Below are 25,532 nucleotides of genomic sequence, written 5' to 3'. Positions count from 1 at the left end.
GAGGCCATGAGCGGGACCAGCAGTTGGCGTAATGGCTGTGTCACTGGACTCCCACGTCGTAAACTGCGGTTCACATCCCAGACCCGGTGACTTAAACGCACGCCGGATGCGTGTGCGTGCGTGCCCAAGATCCCGAGAGGAGAATGGAGGAGAAGGGATTGCAGTGTGGCCATCCCCCCGGGGGGTAATTCCTCACTTTCTTGCTCTCTCTCTGTCTGGTGAGCATACATGCCCTATAGCAAAAACCTCTCCAAAAAAATAAATAAATAAATAAAATAAGAGGCCATCAGCTACTCATTCTGTTTAAACCCACTATCTGATGTTAGTAACTTTTTTTAGCTCCAAAACTTGTAAGAACTTGCCATTTTCATATATTTAATGCCTATAGTAAGAAAATATGTAGATACTGAAAGGAAATAGGGTAAGATAGCAAAATGATGCATCAACCAAAGCAAACATAAATCCCCTTGTAATAAGATTAGCATTCCTCTCATTTATCAAATCATCTGTAAACTATGAAATCCTACTTTGCAGGATTGAATTGTTGATCAAAGTGTGAAATACTTTCCAGATCCCTCAGCAATGTTCTTAGTGCCACATCAGAGTGTGTGTATCTGTGTGGGTGCGTATGTGTGCGTGGAAGATTTCATAAGCAAACCAAGTTACCTGGTGTAATTGTCAAGTATGGTAAATACTATAGCGCGGATGTCCTTTTCTACTGCTTTAAGATTTCATTCTTAAATATGTAGCACCATATTATAATACAAATGTAAAATAGTTGTTAATTATTGTTATAATAAAAAATAAGACAAGTCAAGGCAGCCTTTCTTGGGGTCAATTAGCTCCCATGTATAAGACTAGAAGGGGGCACATGTAATCAACAGAATTTTCCTTGCTACACGGAATTTTAGCCTTGCTCACAGAATGACAGTATCTGTGTGTACCCATAGGACCTAGAAAATGCCTGCCATAAACCAAACACATAACAAATGTTGCTTTTATATACACATAAGAATTATAAGCAAACTATATATAACATCACTACATTGATTGGCATCCATATAAACACATCTTTGACCAAAATGTAGCAACTGTATGACTCCGATGACAGATCAGTATCTTTGGAAAAACACATCTCAAAATTTAGATTGAGTCATTTTTAAAGGTATGCCTTTTTTTCAGTTTCTGGATAGGGATAACAAGACCTCGTCTTTCCATTTAGTAATGTACCAAATGAAAACCTCACATCAATTTATTTACTCCCTGTCTGTAATAAGTAGAGTTAGAAATAGGCTTAAAAAGATAGTTGATCTGTTCTCAACTTCACAATAAGAAACCTCATGTAAAGGGGATAAAAGGAATTCTACTTAGGGAAAAAAAAAAGTTTGCCAACTACTCATTTTTGTTTTTGTGTAAATGTTACTTTTAATTTAGAAATTAAAAGATTTCAGACTCTCTTTAAAATGGTTTTATATAAAACCTCTTAACTGACAATAAAATAACATATTTATAAGTGTTTTTGATTGAATATATAAAAGAAGTTATTTTGCTCTCCCAGGAAAATTCACAAGCTACCAAATCTTAGGCAAGTATACCAATGGTGAATGATGAGGGATTATTTATCTTCTACAATGACATGATTTGTGTTCAACCACGGCATGACCAATGCCCAAACATTCTTGCCTATAAAATGAAAACAAGATGGGAACTTACTCCCAATTAAACAGACTGCTATTCCAATAACCAAGATACTGCTATTCCAATAACCAAGATACTATTTAATATCTAAATTTCTAATATACATAACTCTAAAGGACAAAAAATGAGAATATTGGCAACATTTTACATTTAACACCCCCAAATCATGTTGTTCTAGAAGGCTATGAAAGACAACTTACTTCCTTCAAAAACACTGCAAGTCTGCCTCTCACTGAAAAAGCATTATAAAAATATGAGTTCAAGGTTATAAATTACCTTTCAAGTCTTTCTTCAGTTTTCTGAGATCTTTTTGAAAATCTTCAAACTTCATTTGTGAGGCCTGAAAAAGGTCCTGAGGTTCTGGCAGTGGAAAGACACACTGTTCTTTTCCAGCATCCTAAGTTGTAAAAAACACATAGTCTTTAAATAAAAGTCGTGTCAATATAAATAAGAATAATGCAACAAAAACAATAGCAAAAAAAGCAAAAGCAAAAAAAAAAAAAAAAAAAAGGCAACAAAACCCTGCAAAATCAATCAACAAATAGAGATAGCAAAATATATGACTCTATGCAAAAAATTGTCTTACCTCATCAAAATTCCGAAGATAATATGAAACAATATATGACAAAAGGCTTCTGCTATTGTCCTAGGCAGAAAGACCAAAGTAAGTAATAATATATTTAAAAATTATTAAATATACAGTGTTAAATATATTAGAGTCTAGGTAATCTATAAATATATGTATGTATATATAGATGAACATTTAAAATAAAAATTGAAATGTTAACATTTTGATTTGCCTCAGTCATTGTATCTAAGGAGTTCAATAGCAAAAAAATATTCTTTCCTCCTCACTATTCTGATCTAAGCTTCAAGAAGAAGCATTCCTATTTTTACCCTCCCCTATCAGAAATTCACTTCATTAATTTGTTTTGTTATTTTGATTTTATTGTGATTTTTATTTAATAATTATGTTTATGTTTTATAACTACCATCTGAAATAATTATATATTACTAGCATTTAAATACAGTTGGACTAGGAAGTTCCACTCCCACATTGATTAACTGAGGCTTATCTGCATATCGACTATGGAAAAAAAAAAAAGTTAAGTATCACTTAAAAGGTGGAGCTTTTAAAACATCAATGAGCATTATAATTTGTCACATACCAGCAACTGAAATTGAGGCCTTCATACCTACATAGCTATAAATAAAAAAATGATGGACCCGCAGGTAGCATGTTAGTTCAGGTGCTGGACTCCAGAATGGCTGACTGTGGTTTGAGTCTCAGACCTAGTGACCTGTGAATCATGCTGGGCATATGTACATGCATGCACACCCAAAATCTCAGGAGGAGAATGGAGGAGAAGGACTGTGGTGTATCCCTCCTCCCTAGGGGGTGATTTCTCATTTTCCCTTTCACTGTTTCTCTCTCTCTCTGTCAGGTACATGTGTCTTAAAGCAAAAAAAAGATAATGTATGTAGTTCTGTAGGAAAAAATATAAAATTGTTTTAAATCTAATGAATTTCAAAAACTTTTTTCACCTTTTTTCTGGTATATTAAGAAGTATTACTTTTTAATTACCTTTTTTAATTTGCTCCAAATTGAATGTAAGTAATCTGGATTTGAGAGACTATATATTTTACTTTAAAAACAAACTTTATGATACAAACTATATGCTCCGGAATTTCTGATGTAACCACCATGCTTTTCTGAATGAATTTGACAGGAGATGGTAGTATATCAGACTTCTCTCATTAAGCAGAATTTGCTTGTAAAATCTTTTAAGTAACCTGACTTCTCTTCTCTCTCTTATAAACCAATGAAAACAGTTAACAGTATCTGAATCAACTAACAAAGTATTTATTAAAAACCTGCTGATAGGTATGCTGAGAGAAAATTCTGAGAAGTCTCTCCACTGAGATCCATGAATAGCGCTATGGAGTAGGTATCATTAAGGTTGCTTTTTAGGCAAAAAACAGTTCGGGAAAAGTTACCATAGCTCTTCTGAGAGTGCAAGTAACAGTATTAAAACAAACAAATAAACAAACAAACAACTTTCTTTGGGCCAGCAGTTGGCATGGTAGTCAAGGCACTGGACTACCATATGATTGACTGTGGTTTGAGTCCCAGACCGGGTGGCTCGAAACTCACACCGGTTGTGTGTGTGTGTGTGTGTGCATGTCCAAAATCCCCAAAGTAAAACAAAGAAGGAACTGCAACATGGTAATCCCCCCTGAGGGTGATTTCTCACTTGTTCTCTGTCTGTCTGTCTGTCTGTCTCTCTTTCTGGCAAGCACACATGCCAAAAACCTTAAAAAAAAACAAAACAAACAAACAAAAACTTTCTTTTTGATTCAGTATTAACCTTTCATGCTAGATTTAATTCTAAATTACTTAAATTACTGAAATTTAACTTAATGGAGGATTGAATTATGTACATGTGTGTGTATATATATGTATATATGCATGTATATATATATATTCATGTATATATACACATAAAGGAGAGCAGTCATGTATAAGACCAAAAGGAGTGGTAGTGAGTGTGGTAAACTGGAACCCATGCCCCATCTAAAGGACAAAATACATGTATAGATACATATATATATACATACACACACGTATAAAAAACTTCCAAATAATCCCTATTCATATGTTGTATAATTATGATTACTAGAATCTATTTCAGGCCCATTTTTATAAGTTGAACGTTATATGGATGCTTTTATCTTTCCATGTCATTTGTAAACGTTATTTGTTTCAAACCAACAAGCAGTTGCTAATATTCAGGAACCAACGTCTTTAAAAACAGAGTATTTGTTTTTTAACAAAAATAATTTATCAGGTCTATATATTTGAGGTTTCTATAAAAACAAATATATACAAATATAATAGCATTTGAATAAACATAATTATAAAAATCATAAAAAGTATGTGTTGTTAGTTTGGCCAAGGAAGGCCTAAATATTATTCAGTTTTAGAAACACAGTTCGACATTTCACAGATGCTCAATGAAAGATGGTTTAATGTCTATATGTATTCATATGAACATTCAAATATATGAACACATAGTATTTACTCATTCATATATATATGTGAACATATAAATAAATAGATAAATAAATAAGTAAATAGTTGATTGACAAAAAGTCCAAAAATGTTTTCACTTGTGAAGTAGATTATTTTAGTATCTAGGAAGGACAAACCTGTATTTTAATTTCTATAAACCAATTATTTAGTTAAACTAAGTATTTTTAAAAATATGTTCATAATATTTTGTGAAGTGATTTTTTTTTTTTTTTGGAGAGGTTTTTGCTATAGGGCACGTGCACTTGCCAGAAAGACAGAGAGAGACAGAAAGCAAGAAATCACCCCCACCCCGGGGGGATGGCCACACCACAATCCCTTCTCCTCCATTTTCCTCTCGGGATCTTGGGCACGCATGCACACGCACCCAGAGTGAGTTTAAGCCACCCAGTCCAGGACTTGGATGGCAGTCGGCCACATGGGAGTCCAGTGACATAGCCATTATGCTAACTTCTGGTCCCGTGAAGTAATTCTTTTATCAGGGAAACATAACTTTTATTTTCTAAGTTTAGAATCTTAGTCTTTAGTCTGTGATTCTAACCATCATCTTTAACCTTATATTTCCACTGGCACTCTGACAATTTCTTAGATATTACTTTTAAATAAACACACTTTTAGAGAAGACTCCAAAAATAATTAAGTCTGCAAAAGGGTTTAGACATTACCATACATACCAGTTTTAAAAAGAGAAAAATTGGGAGGTGGGAGGATGATTAAAAAAAAGAGAGAGAGAGAAAAAAAAAAAAGAGACAAGCAGGATCATCTTTTATACTTTATTTACAAACTACTTTCATTAATCTTTGTTTTGTTTCTGAAATGTGAGTCAACTGGCCTTCATTACTTAATATGGAGAAGAGAAAATCAGATATACTGTCTAATCCACAGAAAATAATTAGTCTTCAAATTCTAAGAAAATAAATATTAGCAGACATAGTAAAGGTACAATAAAAATATTTATTTTTACTTTAAAATATTTTAATTATTCATTAGAGATAAAATTTTTAATTACTCACTTTAGAAAACATTATTATTCACTCATTCACAAATATTTCATTGTCATTACTTTTATCTTACTCAGAACATAAAGAATGATTTACTTTACTTTTGAACATAAAGAATGTTTACTATTAGTGGTTTATAATCAAAGGTATTACTAAACAAAGTATCTTATCTACAGCCAGTAATCCAAAATACTTACACTGCTTTTGACATCTTTCAGCTTTGGAAGAATATCTAACCCAAAGCCATCTGCCTGTCCCCGGGTCTTATGCCCACCATTCATGTAGTTACCGAAGGCAAGAACTAAACCCAGAACTTGCATAACCCCTGGGCCATTTTTTAATGTCTGTAAAACAGAATAGAGAACAACTTTTTGTTTACATAAAGTTTTGTTAGCATTGTCTTAAGTCAGGACTAGAAGATGGCGCAATAGTTACATCACTGGAGTCCCACATAGTCGATTGTGGTTCAAGTCCCACATCCAGTGATTTAAAACTCAGGCTGGGCACTTGTGCATGTGTGCCCAGGAGAATGGAGAAAAGGGGGAGAAGAAGGAGAGGAGACAGGAGGAGAAGGGATTGTGGCATACTCCTCTCCACTGGGGGGTGACTTCTCGCTTTCTTGCTTTCTGTCTCTCTGTCTCTCTCCCTCTCTCTCTGGAGAGCACACATACCCTATAGCAAAAATCTCTCCAAAAAAAAAAAAAAGAATTATTTTCAGTCAGTTTATTTTATTTATTTATTTTTAAATTTGTCCAGAGAGGGACAGAGTGAGAGAGAGAGAGAGAGAGAAAGTGAGGAAACACGCTGCCACGTCCAGGACTTGAACCGCTGTCGGCCATGTGGGAGTCCAGTGAGCTTAACCACCACACCACCTGCCAGCCCCCTCACTTTCTGACATCTTTTTTTGGAGAGGTTTTTGCTATAGGGCACGTGCGCTTGCCAGAAAGACAGAGACAGAAAGTGAGAAATCACCCCCCAGGGGGGGCGGTCACACCACAATCCCTTCTCCTCCATTGTCCTCTCGGGATCTTGGGCACGCACGCACATGTGCCTGGTGTGAGTTTTAAGCCACTGGGTCCGGGACACGAACCGTGGTTACTAAACAAAGTATCTTATCTACAGCCAGTAATCCAAAATACTTACACTGCTTTTGACATCTTTCAGCTTTGGAAGAATATCTAACCCAAAGCCATCTGCCTGTCCCCGGGTCTTATGCCCACCATTCATGTAGTTACCGAAGGCAAGAACTAAACCCAGAACTTGCATAACCCCTGGGCCATTTTTTAATGTCTGTAAAACAGAATAGAGAACAACTTTTTGTTTACATAAAGTTTTGTTAGCATTGTCTTAAGTCAGGACTAGAAGATGGCGCAATAGTTACATCACTGGAGTCCCACATAGTCGATTGTGGTTCAAGTCCCACATCCAGTGATTTAAAACTCAGGCTGGGCACTTGTGCATGTGTGCCCAGGAGAATGGAGAAAAGGGGGAGAAGAAGGAGAGGAGACAGGAGGAGAAGGGATTGTGGCATACTCCTCTCCACTGGGGGGTGACTTCTCGCTTTCTTGCTTTCTGTCTCTCTGTCTCTCTCCCTCTCTCTCTGGAGAGCACACATACCCTATAGCAAAAATCTCTCCAAAAAAAAAAAAAAGAATTATTTTCAGTCAGTGCCAAGTATTCATATTATTCATTTGGAACACAACCAAACTATTATTCTTCCCTACAAGGTATATTTTAGAAGCAGTCTCCAAAGCTAACTTTAAAAAGTTGCACCACCAATAAGCATTCAGGTACGCTTTGGTAAGTTGAGAGATGCCAATGTAGGCCATATTTACAATGAAATGGCAAAAAAACAAATAAGATTGTAAAATGAGAACTACTTCAAAATACTATCACTGCCATGGTCTCAATTGTACAAATAATCTGAAATAATATTGTACAAAGTTTCAAAGTAACTTGTCCAAAACCAAAAAGCAGTTATAAAGGTTAATTTCCAAATGTAGATGTACCCCCCCCAAAAGTTCACATTCACTTTTTCCAAAACACTAAGTTTAACTTCGATTTGTGTGTCCCTTCCTCTGAAAAGATCATTGATAATATTGTTCCACTTTTCATAATGATTTACCACAACCGGAATGAAAGGTACCATTGATGTTTGACAAATTGTTCTAAATGTTCACATTGGCCATTTCTGCCAAGCATTTACTCTTTGTTTTCAGAATATTTATCTTCTATTGAGTCATATGGCTGCTCCTAAGTAATTTGGTTGGAGTAATTGTTAACAATTTGTTGTGGGGCCCTTTCCAAAAAAGGAAGAAAAAGAAATAAAATGCCTGCATATCTCACTCATTTGGAAGTCTAATGTCTGAGAGGACCACGGAAGTGAAGATTTTGTTCTGGCGAAAGCAAAGATAAGAGCTCTCCAGATGCCAATGCACACTGGCCACACTCCTGCAATGTGGTCCTGCAGCCGCAAGTGCCAATCTGACCATGCGCTTTGATCTTGAAGCTCAATCATAAAATGTTCCCTTCAGTGGGACTGCTATCCTTCAAATTTAATGAGTACTTAGAGTAAACAAAAGAAAACTGTTTTGAAATATGAACAGGACTGAACAAAATTAAATATCAGAACTCAAGTTCAGCTCTCTGTGGACCAGAACCCACCTCACACAATTTCTGTAGCAACTCCAGTTTGCGACGAATTGAGCAAATGCTTTCTGAAAACGTGGACTGGAACAGGATGCAAAAGACTCGCTCTGAAAAGTTGGGGATTAGTGACAGTTCATAAAGGAACCTAAGGAAATAAAGCCAAGTTAAGAAGAAAAATAGAATTCATATAAACAGATATTTATCTTCATCTCATTCCGAACAATTATGCATGGAAGAAACTGCATTTTCCAAAAGGAAAAAGCCCACCCATACCAGGATGCCCTCTGTTGTGTCCTAAGGCATACTTACTGCTCAGGTTTGTCCAGAGATTTGGCGTTTTCCTTGTCTTTGGAGGACCGGCCGTGCTTTTCGATTTTTTCCAGTTCATCTGACTGTGCTCTCTAGAAAAAACAAAAACAAGCAGTTTTTCAAAATCTGATCAGCTGAGTCCCTTAGATAATGATGCTCTTCTTAGCATCTGTTTGCAGTAAGCCCTGACTTAATTCACAGGGTTAAAGTGTAACTATGCTTAATGCTATTCCAACCACCCCTAAATCTTACAAATAAGGTTATTAACTATTCATGATCTGCAAAACACTTATTCATTCAAACATGTTTAAAACCAATGTATTTTTTCCTGTCATTTTGACAGCAGAATATAAAAATTTCATTTTAAAGTGATATTTTCAGAAATCAGATATCTGAAAGTAATTTAATCCTATATTTTTATGCATTTTTAAAGAGGAAAAAAAGTACTTATTTAACTATTGCAATCATAGTGTACTGCTTTTGGTACTAGAGGAAAAATACAATTAAATTATTAAATCATGGAACAAAAGTGAAAGATTTTGATCCTTTTGTTGAATTTTCTTTTCGATACAAAAATTATTCTAGGCTTATTTTCTTTCTAAGTGTCTTCTTTCAGACTTGAGCATGTCAAACTAAAACTTTGTCATTCTAAATTTGTTTCTTTACGGGAGATGATCCTCTGTGATTTTAATATAAGGTAGAAGATTTTCAAAAAGCACCAATTTATTCCTTTTTATAGAACATTTGGGTAATTTTTAGCCTAGTCTTTTTTTGTTTTCTTTACAACTGGCCAAGATGTTCTCTTTTTTTTTTTTTTTGGAGAGGTTTTTGCTATAGGGCGCGTGCGCTCACCAGACAGACAGAGACAGAAAGCGAGAAATCACCCCCTAGGGGGGATGGCCACGCCGCATTTCCTTCTCCTCCCTTTTCCTCTCAGGATCTTGGGCACGCACGCACATGTGCCTGGCATGAGTTTTAAGCCACCGGGTCTAGGATGCGAACTGCGGTCGACTACATGGGAGTCCAGCGACATAGCCATTACACTAACTGCTGGTCCCTGACCAAGATGTTCTAAAAGAGTCAAAATACCACATTTTATGAATGCATTAAAGAGAGTGAGGAGACGGCCATATTGTGAGTAAGGAGACGGCCATATTGTCAGACTTAAAATCCCTTCTGGAATATTTTTTGTTCAAGCAGAAAAGCAGCTCAGCCAAGAACTGCTGTGGAAAACATAGCCTGATACAGTAGATTTCTATTGAGTCCACAGATGCCATCTAAACAAAGCTACCTTCTGCTCTGTATCCTGACAAAGATCTGTTAAAAGCAGCTCCTTTTTATTAGGAAAAGAGGCACTGATCACAGATCAACTAAAGACTTAAGTCCGTTCTCTCATCATTTGATACATTTTGTTTTTGGAATCTTAGGTGGTAAATATCACCTCATTAAATTATCAGGTACCTACAGGAATCAGCCCCACAGATACTAACAAAATACTACTTAAATCCATATCACATGGGACCAGCAGGTGGCATAGTGGTTAAGGTGCTGGACTCCCACATGGTCCACCGTGGCTCAAGTTCTCAACCCAGAGGCTTGAAACTCACATCAGGCACATGTGCATCTGTTCCCGAAATCCCAAGAGGGAAAGGGATTGCAACATGGCCATCACCTGTGGGAGTGAGAGGGTGATTTCTCACTTTCTGTCTCTCTGGCAAGTGCATGTACCCTATAGCAAAAATCTCTTTCTCTCAAAAGACAAACAAAACAAAACAAAAAATTATATCACAGAATGGCCTTTAAAAAATACCCATCTTTCTGGCAAAGGAGAGATCAGGACAATATTATGAAAGGATATTAAAGCTAAAAATACCTATAAGGCAAGTTGGACACACAGGTTCAAAGTATACAACACATAAAGGTTTCCAATCTCTATCATTTCTGTATCCTTTGAAAGAAAAAAGGAAAAAGAAAGCTTCTACCAGAGCAGTTGCTTAGTCTCTGTCTCCAAGCCCAGTCTCAATCTATACATAAAAACCTCATCAAGCAGAAAACAAAAATGAGTAAATAAAAAAACGAAACACAGCTTGCTACAATCTGGCGCAGTAAACACCTTTGCTGGTTTGAGTTTGTTGTTTGAATTTCAGAAACCTTGATGTGCACATAAACTGGCAAGTGCATGTACCCTATAGCAAAAATCTCTTTCTCTCAAAAGACAAACAAAACAAAACAAAAAATTATATCACAGAATGGCCTTTAAAAAATACCCATCTTTCTGGCAAAGGAGAGATCAGGACAATATTATGAAAGGATATTAAAGCTAAAAATACCTATAAGGCAAGTTGGACACACAGGTTCAAAGTATACAACACATAAAGGTTTCCAATCTCTATCATTTCTGTATCCTTTGAAAGAAAAAAGGAAAAAGAAAGCTTCTACCAGAGCAGTTGCTTAGTCTCTGTCTCCAAGCCCAGTCTCAATCTATACATAAAAACCTCATCAAGCAGAAAACAAAAATGAGTAAATAAAAAAACGAAACACAGCTTGCTACAATCTGGCGCAGTAAACACCTTTGCTGGTTTGAGTTTGTTGTTTGAATTTCAGAAACCTTGATGTGCACATAAACAAGTTACAAGGTGGGGCAAAGGAGGGGAGGTGGTGGGTAGAAAGACTACTCACTCTCTGGACCCAGTAAGTCTCCCTAAACCTTGAAAACAAACCAAAGAACTCAAAAGGCAGCTAAAGGAAAAAAGAAAAAGATGATCAAGGTAAAACTGAAGTAACTGAGATGTAAGAGAAGGATAAAATTCCTCAGTGTCTTCAGAACAAAGTGGCTTTCTGGTAATGGTGTAGAGTCCCTCCCAAAGTACTTGGCACATGTGGATTACTAATTGCACAGTCTTGAACACCATGCACTCCACGAGACCATCCCTGCTCACTGCAGAGAGAAACAACACTGCCCTCATCTCTCAAGACGTTCACGGCTAGCAGAAGGAACTGTCACTTTATCCATGTCCCACATACGCCTTCCTTCTGGCCCACAATGCTATGTGCATGATTCCATCTTTTTTCTTTTCTTGTTCTCTTTGGAGTTTAGTTAACTCGACCCGAGGTTATCTTTGTCACTCTCTATCACTCTCATTTTCGTACACACTCACATGTATGAAAATATGCACATAATTTGTCTACACATGACACACGTGTAGTCAGTTCTCATACGTGGTAGTGAACATTGAATTAGCAAATACTGAACAATTATTCCAAGAACAGTAGAGTTCCTCTGAATCTCTGCAGTCACAGCATTTTCATCACCAATCAATACATTCTATAACCTTATTTTACCTTTGAAGACACTTTCTTTAATGTGCATTGTTGATTCATCAACACTGAACTTAACTCAACAGCACTATAACTTAGCCCTAAACGAAGCTTATGTAATTAATGCTCAGACCTTGCCCCAAGACACCTCACAGCTTTCTTTTCCTTCAGGCCACCAGACAGCACTTCAGCACGAAACTTGGGGGCCATTCCAGACGGTGAAATCACTAATGAAAAGTACGAAAATGGATAATACATGGCAATAAATGGACTCCAAAAAGGACTCTTGTTAATCACAAGAGACCTGCAACAAGAAGGCAGAATGCAGCCTTGTTCCATGTTACACGTATATATTCTTTTTTTTTTTTTTTTTGGAGATTTTTGCTATAGAGTGGATGTGCTCACTAGAAAGACAGAGAGATATAGAGAGACAGAAAGTGGGAAATCACTCCCTCTCCCCAGGGGTTGGGGGGGATGGCCATTCAGTGATCTCTTCTCCTCTTGGGATTTTGGGCATGCACATAGAGGCACCTGGCGTGAGTTTTAAGTCACCGGGACTGGGACACAAACCGTAGTCAATTACATGGGAGTCCAGTGATATAACCATTATGCCATCTGCTGGTCCCAATATTCATTTTTTTTAATTGCTAGTGACAGAGGGCGAGAGAAAAAGCTGTCCTCAATGGAGTGTGGTCACACCACAATCTCTTCTCCATTTCTCCATCCAGTCAAGATTTGAGTCTCTCTCTCTCTCACTCAGACATACTCAGACACACAAACATGGTGTGTTTTTCAAGCTGCCATGGTGGGACCTGAAGGCCGAGGCAGGTCAGCCACGTAGAAATCAACTCCCTGAACCACTAAGGGGCTGGACCTATACGCATATATTCTTAATCCCTTTTTACCCTTTCAACCAATTACTTCAGAAAAATACATTTCTTTACATTCTAAAAACCACAGGAATGATTGGTATGCAGAAAGATGGTGGTGCACACCTGAATCCACACATTTTGAAATATTAATCACCTTAAAGAAATAGGGTACCAATCTTTAAAGCTGTTGACACATCTTAGAAGTTCCTTTACAGCTTCGATACACCTCAACAAAATGCAGACATGCAATGGATATTCACAACTGGAGGGCAGTACAGCTGCGATTTCATTTCCGATATTCTCTCCAATGTACGACTGAAAATAGTCACCTGTGGGTTAGCCCAAGAACCAACCCTCTATTTATACTATAGTCTGGTTGTATTTTAAAACATCATAATTGTCAAGTGGCAATTTTTAAATAACTTCCTTTCCTATTAATTCTGAGAGTACTTTCAAAAATCTTCACCAGAATAGCATATAAATCAATAGCAAATGAAAAATCATCCAGCTGAATGTCCAGGTAGAGATAACTATGAGGCAATGGGAATAAGAGAAAAGCCTGAAGTTTGTACATTCGGTGAGTGAGTACTTCCTAATATCTTGCAGAAGATACACACCATTGTGCTAGACGTGGCTCACCAAGGTCCTCATGGTTCAGTTCAGCTCCACTCTTTTCCAGGCCTGGAGGTGTCAGACACAAGTCCTCTTTCCTAGAGCATGGCATGGCAGCTCCATCCCTCCTACCACGATGCTCTTCTACATGTGGCTTCCTGGGTCTGGAAGGCTCTTCTTCATCCCATGCTCAATCATCACTTCATCAGGGAAACAGTGTCTGACCAAACATCATTTTCCAACGAATTTCCCTCTACAGCATTTACTGCAACCATGACTTATTTTTGTGAATCTCTGATTAATATCTTCCCTCCACAGAGAATGAAATTACCCAAGGGCAGGGACAATATTTGCTTGCTTCTCATCTCCAAACTCTCCCAGTCTTATCAAAGCCTGAGTATTGTCATTCCTGACAAGGAACGGATAACTCTCCTAAATCGGAATCTTTTCACAAGCACTAAATTAGTACAGAATCATAAAAAGTTTCAGGGTTTGAAAGAAACCTGAGGCCATCTACTATAGCAGTTCTCAAACATTTCCAACTTAGGACACATCACTCGTCTAAAATCATGTAAGATTCCAATGAGCTTTTGTTTTTGCAGATTATATCTACTGATATTTACTATATTAGATATTAAGACTGAGAATGTTTAAAATATTTATTAATTCACTTAAAATAATAACATGTTCAATATATTTGATTGGAAAACCTTTTTATTTCTTAAGGTTTTTGCCATAGGAGGCATGTGCTCACCAGAGAGGAGAGACACAGAGAGAAATGGAAGGAAATGTGAGGAATCACAGCCCACACGCCCAGTGGGGATAGCAACACCATAGTCTCTTTTCCTCCATTCTCTTCTCAGGACTTAGGGCACACACGCACATGGGCCTGGAGTGATTTTCAAGCTTCTAGGTCTGGCACTTGAACTGTGGTTGGCCATGTGGGAGTCCAGCCACCTAAACCACTACACCACCTGCTGGCTCCGAAAACCTTTTCTTTAAATTAGAGGAATAACCAGCCCAGAGGGCAGAACAGGGGTAAAGCAATTAGACCCACATGTGAAAATCCTGGGACTGTGTGTCAAGGCCTCTCTGTGCACCACGGGTGTAAGCACCTGCAGGGTAAGCATTTGGACTGGCTGAGGCTGGGGGTAGATAACAGCACGGGCACCCCATTGGTGTTGCCTGTCTGTATGTCTCTCTCTCTCTCTCAGAAGAAATAAATAAATGGACTTTTGAAAACATTACAGGAGTGGCAATGCTTCATATTTTTGCGATTCTATTTTATGTCTAGCTGAAGATCAGCAATCTTTATCTGCTTTTACATTCAGTTTGTTATGATACATCATTTTGGGCCAAGTCTGGGTAGATACTCTACTTCAGACAGATGGGCAGCTGAATAAGTGCAGAGAATTTTAACTGTTCTTTTTTACAGACATTTTTTGATACTAAACTAAGCGAGTTGCAATGTGGAATCTAAAACCATATCATTGAACTTTCATACTTTATTTGAAAATTCTATGAGTAGAACGGTCATGTGAAAAATACAGGTTCAGTGAATAACTTAGAGCTTTCCAGTCCTGGCACACATGATTTGGGGATATTAAAAATGAAATCAATTATTTTTTCTTTTTTTTCAAGAGAGATTTTTGTTATAGGGTATGCTTGCCAGAGCAACAGAGAGAGACAGAGAGACAGCAAAAAATCACCCCTCAGGGGTGATGGCCACACTGCAATCCCTTCTCTTCCATTCTCTTCTTGGGATCTTGGGCGCACACACACATGCTTCTGTCATGAGCTTTAAGCTACCAGGTCTGAGATTTGAACTGTGTCCGACTATGTGGGAGTCCAGCGATGTAAACATTACTCCATCTTTTTTTATCTTTTTTTTTTTTTTTGAGAGGTTTTTGCTATAGGGCACATGCACTCGCCAGACAGACAGACAGAGACAGAGAGACAGAAAGAGAGAAACCACCCTCCAGGGGGATGGCCACGCTGCATTCCCTTCTCCTCATTCTACTCTCGGTATCTTGGGCACGCACACACACATGCCCAGTGTGAGTGTTAAGCCACCAGGTCCAGGACTCGAACCACAGTCGACTACATGGGAGTCCAGCAACATAGCCATTATGCTAACTGTCCCCAACATTACTCCACCTGCTGGTCCCTGAAATCAATTATTTTTAAGTATTACCTGCATTCTTAGCAGAAAAAAATCAAGCTCAAGTAGCAGGTATAATATTTCTAAAATGCTAATTCTGGCTTTTGAGCTTCAATTTTACCATTGGTAACAAAAACTGTCAGTTGTTCCCCTCAAACCAAATAGAACATGTATATTCTACCTAAAGTTCTTTAATAATTAACTATTATTCTAAGAATAATATTATTGACCTTAACATGCCTACATAACCCACACAGTTCATTCCCTTGCCTCCCTCTGGTACTCATATCGGTAAGAAAATGCCTTAAGCACAAGAATAATGTTTATTTATGTTTCTCATTATATTTATAGCACAGAACATGTGCCTGAAATAAAGCAGGCACTTACTAAATATCTGATGGGAGACTAATAAATAGGCTATTTATAAATGCCCTTAAACTTCTTCCATTCTTCCTATCACTTTATTCCTTATCCAGTGTCAACTATCCTTCTGTCCCTTCTTTCTGCAGGAGAAATTATAATTGCCAGGAGTTGAAATTATGGAACATAGGACCAGCAGTTGGCTTACTGGCTATGTTGCTGGACTCCCACGTAGTTGACTGCAGGTCGAGTCCCAGACCCGGTGACTTAAACGCACACCGGGTGCATGTGTGTGCGTGCCCAAGATCCCGAGAGGATAATGGAGGAGAAGGGATTGCGGTGTAGCCATCCCTCCTGGGGGATGATTTCTCGCTTTCTGTCTCTCTGTCTCTCTCTGTCTGTCTGGCGAGTGCATGCGCCCTATAGTAAAAACCTCTCCAGACAAAGAAAAAAAAAAAATGGGACATAGTTCCAGTGGGCTTTGGTGATATCGATGATAGTGACCAGAATTCTGGGTTTGCACTAGATAGTGGTGAGGGAAGAGTGTGGGTAGTCTCAAAGGAATAAAGTTTGCTTTCCTAAAAGCCCTGTATATTTATGCTATTAATTCTTCCTACTCTAGCATCATCAGCAACCTTATTCTTCCTGTAATTTATCTATTCATTTATTTCTCTTTACTCTTTCTCCAAGTCAACTACATGGACAAGTTTACTTAAACAAAATACATCCTTTGTGTTTCAATCTAAACCTCAAATTTATTTCTCCCCCATTCAAATCCTAGAATCCCTCCACCACATTTAGTCTCTTCTACTTTTCCACCACAATGTCTTGAAGACATACTGATATCTTTCCTCATCTTTTGCTCACTTTTTGATTCCCTGCAAACTAACTTTTGTTCTCATGTAAATCACTGTCACAAATTATCTGTGAGTCAGAAGTTTCACTTACTGACAAATCAGTATTTATGTAATCTTTCATACATTGAAGGACATTTGGGTCATTTTGATTCTGGGGCTACTACAAGTGAAACTGTTGTGAACATTCATGTAGATTAATTTTTGTGTATACGCTCACATTTTCTTTTCATTGAGATAAGTGCCCAGGAGTGCAATTGCTGAGTTTGGGTTAAATGTATGTTCAGAGTTTTAAGAAACTGACAAACGATTTTTGAGAATGACTGTCCCATTTTACATTCTCAGCAGCAATATATGACAGCAATAAATGGCAGTTCTGATTTTGCTGCATCTTTGGTACTCTCACTTTTTAAAATTCTAGTTATTTTCATATATTTGTGGTCATATCTCATTGTGCTTTTAATTTGTATTTCCATATTAGCAAATGATATTGACCATCTTTTCACATGTTTATTTATCATCCATATATTCCCTTTGGTAAAATATCTGTAGTCATCTGTATATTAGATTTTCTATATACTGGATTGTGGTACTTACTAACACCACCATGGAATATCATTTAACAATGAAATGAACTACCGATATACTCTTGAGTGGATCTCAAAGAAATTATACTGAGTGAAAAGAAGGATAATTAATCTTGAAGGCTACAACTATAGGATTCCCATTGATATTACATTCTCCAAATGGCAAAATTACAGAGATGTTACCATAGGGGATGGTTGGGTAAATAAAGCCTTCACTGGATGTCAGTGTACTATCTGCAATGTCTTGTGACTCTATAACCATTTCTAAATAAAAACATAAAAAAAAAAATGACCCACCAATCAACTGTTCTATGATGGCCTCAGTTTGTTTTGAATACTCAATTTAGTTTATGGTCATTTAGCCCAAATACCCAAGAAGGAAGCCTGCTTAAGGTTTCTCCATCCACACATCCAGTTAGGCAACATTTCTTATTGAGTACAGCCCTGAAACAAAATCTCAGGAACAGACTTCTCTCAACCTCACTGCCACCTTCAAACAATCTGACCACATCCATCCCTAACAGGCAACCCCTGTACCTCCTTCAACTTTAATTTCTGTATGTACTACTTTTCAGCAACACAGAATTCCTCACCCAAAATACTGGGACTTCAGAAAAGTCATGCATATTTTTTCTATGCTTTTCTATGCAAAAAATGCATCATAACTTTTCCAACGACCCAATACATAATAGCTTTCTACATGTATCCCTTTGATCTTACTGTCCCAACTGCGGGGAACATTCTTTATCTCTCCCGTCCAGCAGAATACCATCCAACATTTAAGAACCACCACAAATATTGCCACACTATGAACACTTCCCTCAGCTCCTCCAAGATCAAGCAGTAGTTGCCTCTTCAGCAACTATCTGACTCTTTCCACAGAATTCTGTCCTAGTATTTATTACACTGAACTGTAATTATTTGGTTTATATTTGTAATCTACATTTTACCTAAAGCTCTTCAAAGAAATGAGTATAACGTTCATTTCATAATACCAACTCTAACAGTGTCTGACACATAGTAGCATACTTTAAATATTTCCTAAAGAAAAGAATGTTAGAGCCGATGATTAGGCCCCCTTGTTTTATTTGAACTAAAAATGTATACAGAGTTTTATTACAGATGCAGTAGTTTTTGTGTATTGAGTTGAGAACTTTTTAATACTTTTAAGGAAAAATACTTCTATATTATTAAAGGGCCACTGAAACTACACATTTTCACATCACAGATTCAAGAGTTTATGGATGGTCAATTTGTTAACTCATATCTCTTCTAATCTTGAAAGTTAGATTATCAAGAAACACACTTTTTAAGGTCCGCAGAAACACACATTATAGCCCCACGGATCTTTCTTTCTGTGGGGACATTAAACAACTTTAATATCTTTAAATGCCACAGGCAGAAAAGAATTTGCAAAATGGTCACGTACACCCACAAGAACCTAAAGCTGTATTTCCAATGACTAACTGGCTCTTTCGGAGAGTTAAAATTCTTGAACACTTAACCATAAGTTTGCAAACATTTCAGGAGATAAAGAATTGAGAGCCAAAGACACAGGAGATACCATGTGAAACTGCTCAACTTCCTAAGTTCAGTGAAGGAAAAGGAGATGGGAGTTCTACATCCTTATTAAGCAAATTGACTGTTTATTCCTTTAATGAATTTATTGCCCAGTTAAATTTCAGTTGTTGCAATCAGTTGGGTAACAAAGAGGGAAAGTTGATGACCCTATCCAACGTAAAACGTCAAAACCATCAAATGTTTTTACTGTTCATGCATAATTTCAAGTGAGGACCCAGATTTAGTAATAATCAAAGTCCTTAGCAGGCACTTACAACACCAATCACTTTTGCTACAATTAAAAAAAAAAAAAAAAACACAAAAAACCCTCTACCTTACATGGCCATAGACAGGTCAAGACTGAAAATCCTCAACATAAACTATGATATTCCTAGTCTTACGCATATTCCTGTAACATCAGAGGAATAGAGGAATTTAAAGATAGTCTGGTGAACATTTATGGCATGAGGCTGGCAAAATTTATTGTGGTTGCTAGCCAACTGCACCATTTCCTAATGCTTGCCTGCCATCATGGAAAATCACTGGGAAATGTTCAGTATGTGGGTGTCAGATAGACTGTCTTCCTAGAAGAGCTGAATAGTTATTAAAGAGTGAATGTGCAAGAAACACTATCTGGACTCAACCAAAAAATTAAAAGGCTTGTTAATGCTCTTAAAAAGAAAAACAAAAGGTAGATCCATAAAAGAATAGAATTTATATAAAAGCGATGGCTCAGAGAAGTCAACAGGGAACTAATGAACAATTCAATAGCAAACACGAGGATGAGCAATTCTTGTTCTTCTAACAGGAAACTCCTAAGAGACCAAAAACAGCTGTAATAAAAGGAAAAACAAACAACTGTTTCTATTATCAAGGAAGATTTACACTTAGAACTAAAATATGGGGAAAAAAAATAGCAGCAGAGATCAAAACTAGGATTACACCAACATAAAAATATTCCAAAAATATTTTTATTTATTAAGGATTTATTGTCCATCTATATTTCAAGAGATTTGAGGATAACAGTAGTATTCTTTTTTCTTCTCCCCTCTTCTCTTTTGAAATAGTGGAAATCTTGGCATCTCTTTGTTTTAGGTGAGTATATACTGAAGAGAGGTTATGGTTTATAACAGGTCAGTAATTGGGCCAGGACTTCTCAGGAAAATGTGACTTTAATACAGGGCATAATACAGCAATCCTCCCTCTGGTCTTTCCAACCAAGCAATATTTAACTCCTTACTTAAGGAATAATGAATTTCTCCTCCCTAAAACACTACAACATTTTTTAAGGGGGTGAGACTTAAACTATCTCATAATGTATTTAAACTATGTTAAAATATTATTTTATAGAATGTTAGCACTTGAATTCTTATATATTAATTAAAATTTTAGGCATATTGTAGCTGCCCCCAAAATTATATCTACTCTCCTTTCAGAGAGCCAAGTAATAGGTACCAACCATACTCCCAGCAGTGTACAATAAACAAAATGTAAGTTGTTAAATAAAATATATACACATAAAGAACTTTTCCAGGGTGGTAATATACTTATCTACAGTATTTCACTATTTAGTTAAATTTTCTATACTAGAGATTAACATACTCAGGATTTCCTAAAAATGGAGCCTCTCAGACTATCCAAGAAAAACCATTCTTCAACTGTATCAAGTATTTGCCATTTAAAAAAAAATCCTATTAGTGGGGATAAAGTCATTTTTAGCTGTTACATTCAACATAAATAGAAGGGCAAATATTTTATTATATCTTCTGGTTCAATCATACTCAAGTATTTACATATAATGCATTATAAAATATTATAAATTATTTTGTTATTTCTACCTTATATTATGAGCAGATGTCAGGTGATTTCAGATCTATATGTAGAAAGGTTATGTTACCCAGAAATTTTTTTTCAGGATAGTGAAAGATACATTATAAATATTCGTTAGATAAAGAAACATTAGACAGGAAGAATTAAGAACCCAGATCTTGGGACCAGCAAATCACGTAATGGTTACATCACTGGACTCCTATGTAGTTGACCACAGTTTGAATCTCAGACCAGGTGGCTTAAAACTCACACTAGGCATATGTGCATGCATGCGCCCAAAATCCCAATAGGAGAATGAGGGAGAAGGGATTGCAGAATGGCAATCCCTTTTGAGGGGGTGATTGATTTCTTGTTCTCTGCCTGTCTGTCTCTCTGATAAGTGCACACACCCTGTAGCAAAAATCTCTCTCTACAAAAAAAAAAAAAAAAAAAAAAAAAACAAGTCTCAGTCCTAACAGATCATGTGGGAATATGGGAACCCATTTGAATGGCGTGCCTTTTTGCAGGCACCTTACTTAGTAAAGACCCCTAAAGAGGAAAGAATAATTATAAATATTAGTAACCTAAAAACAAAAATTGCAAAGTGAAGTGTCACAGCAAATTTCAAGGGATTAATGTCTATAGAGGATCTAGAAGCTTAAAACAAGCTAACTAGGTGGGTGTGGTGAAAAAAGGTCAGGAACAGGGAGAAATGCCTTGGAGTCCTATAAATAATCTCTCTTTAAGTCTCCTTCACTGACACTTCTTGTGACGTGCAAATAAGTAAGTACACGAATAAAGTAGGGGACATTGCTTCATCAGTACAACAACTGCATCTTTCCTGGGGTACTAGATCTTATAAGATGCTATTAACAACTCCACTTTCTGTCACAATCACAAGAAAGCAATAGTCTTTATTTCAAAATTAACTTTGTGGAATATATGATCACAGAGTAACTCTTCTGAGAAACATTACCATCATTAAAATCATTATCGAAAGCTGATATTTTAGGGGCCAGATAGTGGTACACTAGTAAACTGCAATACTCTACAAGGCTGACCCACATAGGAAGTTCCAGGTTTGTGTCTAGAGACTGCCCTGAATACACCAAATACACGTGTACCCATGATCTGGGGTTGGCTGAGGTTGAGGGTGGATCATGGCACTGGGACCTTGTTGGAGGTACTGTTTCTATGCTATCACTCTTGCTCATGGAATGAATAAATTACCTTTTAAAATTACTATTAATAATTATATACACTCATTTGACTTTGTTTTTGGTAGCACCAAGCAGATACCTGGGAGAAGAGAGACAGTACTTTCGAGAAATTGGAAAAGATGAGGGTAGAGATAATCAAGTGAGTATGTATGCTTAGGCTGACAAGTGCTCTAAAGGTGAGGTACATATTGCTAGAAGAGCCAGAGTAGGAGGCTTTCAAACAAAGAAGACTTCCTAAGAAAAGAAGGAATGCGAACTGAAGGGTCAGTAGACATTTACTAGGAGGAGAAATCTCCATCTAAAGCAATAGTTCCTGTCAATGTTCTTCCAGTGATGGAACTTAGGAGATTTTTGAAACACTGGAAGGGGTCAAGTAGCTACTTGGAGGATGGAACTGCAAAATGGTAAAGTGGCCAGACTACACAAAACTAAAAAAATAAATATGAAAAACAGAACTCAGAGTATTTACTTGGAAATAGTAAATAGTCATAAGCTCTACAAGCCAATAGTGAACATGAAAATGCACACTGCTCTACAGTGAGTCAACCTTTTGGATATCACCTGATTACATTAACATAAGAGGAAAAATGTGCATAAACAATCCTGTGTCATTTATTTCTACTGCAGTAGTGTTAATCATTTTAACTTTCATTTTCCAGGAATTCATGCAATATAGTCGGCTTATTCAAAAGAAGCATAGCGATAAAAAAAATCAGTCAATAATTTTATGATTTGGCAAGCAATATCACATCCTAGATGAACAAAAAAGAAATATAATTTCTGGTTTTTATTAAGTCTATACAGTCAATCTGTAAGTGATCAAGATCTAAAGCTTTTCTTTTTTAATTCTGAAATTCACCTTAAGCACGCTTATGGTTGAAAATGAGCATACTTGCAGGGATTCCATGAACCAACTCAATAAAACAATGAAATATGAGAGTATGGTTTTAAAACAGCTACGTGAAGAAAGTCAATACTCTTCTCATTTTTGTTTGAAGAAACTGATGATTAAATGTTGCTTAAAACATGAATCAATTAAATTCCTCTAGGAAGTTATGGGAACACAGATGGTTAATCCAATTCATTTTCATTAATGTAATATGGTATACACTTTTGAGGATGCTGTATCATGTGACACGCACTATATCCTTCTCCCAGATTAAAGTTTATGGTATGTCAACTACTGCTCTAAGTAAAGATTACTAAAACTATAAAGCATGCCTGTGAAATACAATCCTGAGAAGCGTAAATTTAGACCTCTAATTCTTTCTACCCTACCTGCCTTTTTAAATTCCTTCTAATTGGATTAGAGCTGTTTAATTACAAAGGGGTATGGGTTTTTTTTCCCTATCTATTTTTTTTATGTTGAATTTCTAATAACATTCACTTCCAGAATTTTATTTTGCTTTAATATTTAAGATTTTGTTTGTTTCTTGCATATAAAGAGAAAACTGAACCATTCTCAGGAAATCACAATTCAATAAATAGTTACACATTTTTATAGACACATTTGACATGTTAATCATTTAATGTACAAAAGAAAAAATAAGGAATCTACCTCGATTACTCCTTCATTCCCCACACCACTGTCTATCACTCCCTATCCACCCCATAAATTCATCATGCCATATAAGGAAAGAGATTTCAAGAATCAGAAGCAATAGATATACTTAACCAACTGTAAATATTATATATTGTTTAGGCAAAGACTTCACTCTCTGAACTTGATAGTCAATAACCCTAAATAAACTTTAAAGATTTTTGTTTTTAAAAACTTACAAGGATGTACCGTATTTAGTAACTATGTGGTTTCACTAGGTTTTAATTCCTCAGTAAACAGGAATTGGGCCCTCAGGATTGTGGTTTTTGAAATTAGGGTGTGTTTAGATTTGGAGACTGCCCAAAATTCATTCACATCTAGAAGAGAAAGCATGCTGCCAAACATATGCAATCAGGGGAGGAAAAAAAAAAAAAAAAGATTACATTCTAAATATTGTTTGTATAACAAATACTTCCATCTGTTTCACAGAGATCAAATAGAACTACTTTAAAACAGTCCAGTGACATTTAAGCATCTGGCAAAAGAAAGCATGTATTTATGGGAAAGGATTCAGGTTAGCAATATTTTTGTTCTCAAGGGTAAGTAGTAGAATGCTAAACAAGATTATTTCTCATCTATCTAATAACAAAAATTTCATTTTAAATATTGGGGTTTTTTTCTGGATACAATTTGTATATTGCCTCAAATGCCCTTATTAAACTCCTAAGGCAAAATTAAGACTATATTCAGATGCCATTGAAACACTCTCAGTTCTGGAATTTACATACAGTTATAGCAACACAATAAACTTCGAAAGAATACCAAGGAGGACTAAAAATCAACTTGAAGTATGTGTATATGTATTACTTTGTTTCTGGGGACACCTTTCCATGAGTAAGACACATGAAGACACAATTTATATTTGACTTATATGCCAGAGAAGATCATACCTTCCTAAACCTCAACCTTCCCTACTACCTGAACCACTCACTGCCTCTTACCTCTCAGTTTTCCTTAGAGAATCCACTAAGTTAATAAACCAGGCTCTTACAATATTCACCTTTACAGTGGACATGAAGTTAAGCTTTGTCAGTAAGAGGCACAGGAGGGACACTACAAGAGAAAGGGGTCTCCTCTTTCTCTGGTGTGCAGTTGTTCGTCTTTTCTCCTTCTTTCTGCACAGTTGGTCAGCAGTGTAGGTATGTGAGGACATCTGTGGGTCTGCTATCCCAGCCCCAGTAGCACGCCCAGAGTCCAGAGCCCTTTGGCAAACTAGCAGCCCTGGCCTAGGCCCAGTTACCACGTTGCTCACAATAGTGACACCCACACATGTACCCATACCAGCCATGGTTCACCTGTGCCCTGAAGTTTATTTCCTGGGCCCTCATAGGATGGACATCATACACTTTGGGCTTCATGCCATGGTTGCACCCTAATTCCCACATGCCTGCCCACCAGCTGTAGTTTACCTGTTTTCCCAGAAGTTTGTTTCCTGCTCTCCCACAGAATACTGATCATCTCTAGCCAGGCAAACTAGCAGGCTGCAGCCAGCCCTTCCTTAGCAAGATCTGTACTCTCATTTAGAGAAGGGACCCCTCTTCTAAGTTTTCCTTCCTCGGATATGCTCTCTCAGCCCTGGTTATCTTTACATTCTTACACTTTCCCGTCATAAGTTGATAATTCATTATGATAAACTTCCATTTTGACATTTCTCTAATTTCTGTCCCCTCCCTAATTAAACCTATAAATGATAGACTAACACTCAGAATCTCATATCTCACTTTCTACACTGAGAGAACTAGACTTTCAGGTCTGCATACCTATTTGAATGAATGACTAGACAAGTCAAACCTAACACCACCAAAACAGCATTCTTATTTCCCTATCCTTC

At 36.8% G+C, this 25,532-nt stretch overlaps 1 protein-coding gene across 1 annotated transcript in view; it reads right to left on the bottom strand.

Annotated features, from left to right (window-relative positions):
* FMN2 (formin 2) overlaps positions 1-25,532 on the bottom strand; it is a 407,588-nt gene that overhangs the window by 132,604 nt on the left and 249,452 nt on the right. Inside the window, 5 exon segments of the mRNA XM_027767852.1 lie at positions 1,975-2,095; positions 2,285-2,344; positions 6,934-7,080; positions 8,455-8,584; positions 8,749-8,840. Coding sequence (XP_027623653.1) covers positions 1,975-2,095; positions 2,285-2,344; positions 6,934-7,080; positions 8,455-8,584; positions 8,749-8,840 — 550 coding nt within the window.

The sequence above is a fragment of the Tupaia chinensis genome, unplaced genomic scaffold, assembly GCF_000334495.1.
Source record: "Tupaia chinensis unplaced genomic scaffold, TupChi_1.0 Scaffold000074_1, whole genome shotgun sequence".
Classification (NCBI taxonomy): Eukaryota; Metazoa; Chordata; class Mammalia; order Scandentia; family Tupaiidae; genus Tupaia; species Tupaia belangeri.
Note: the sequence above shows the minus strand (reverse complement) of the source record. Positions and strands in the feature narration are given on the sequence as shown.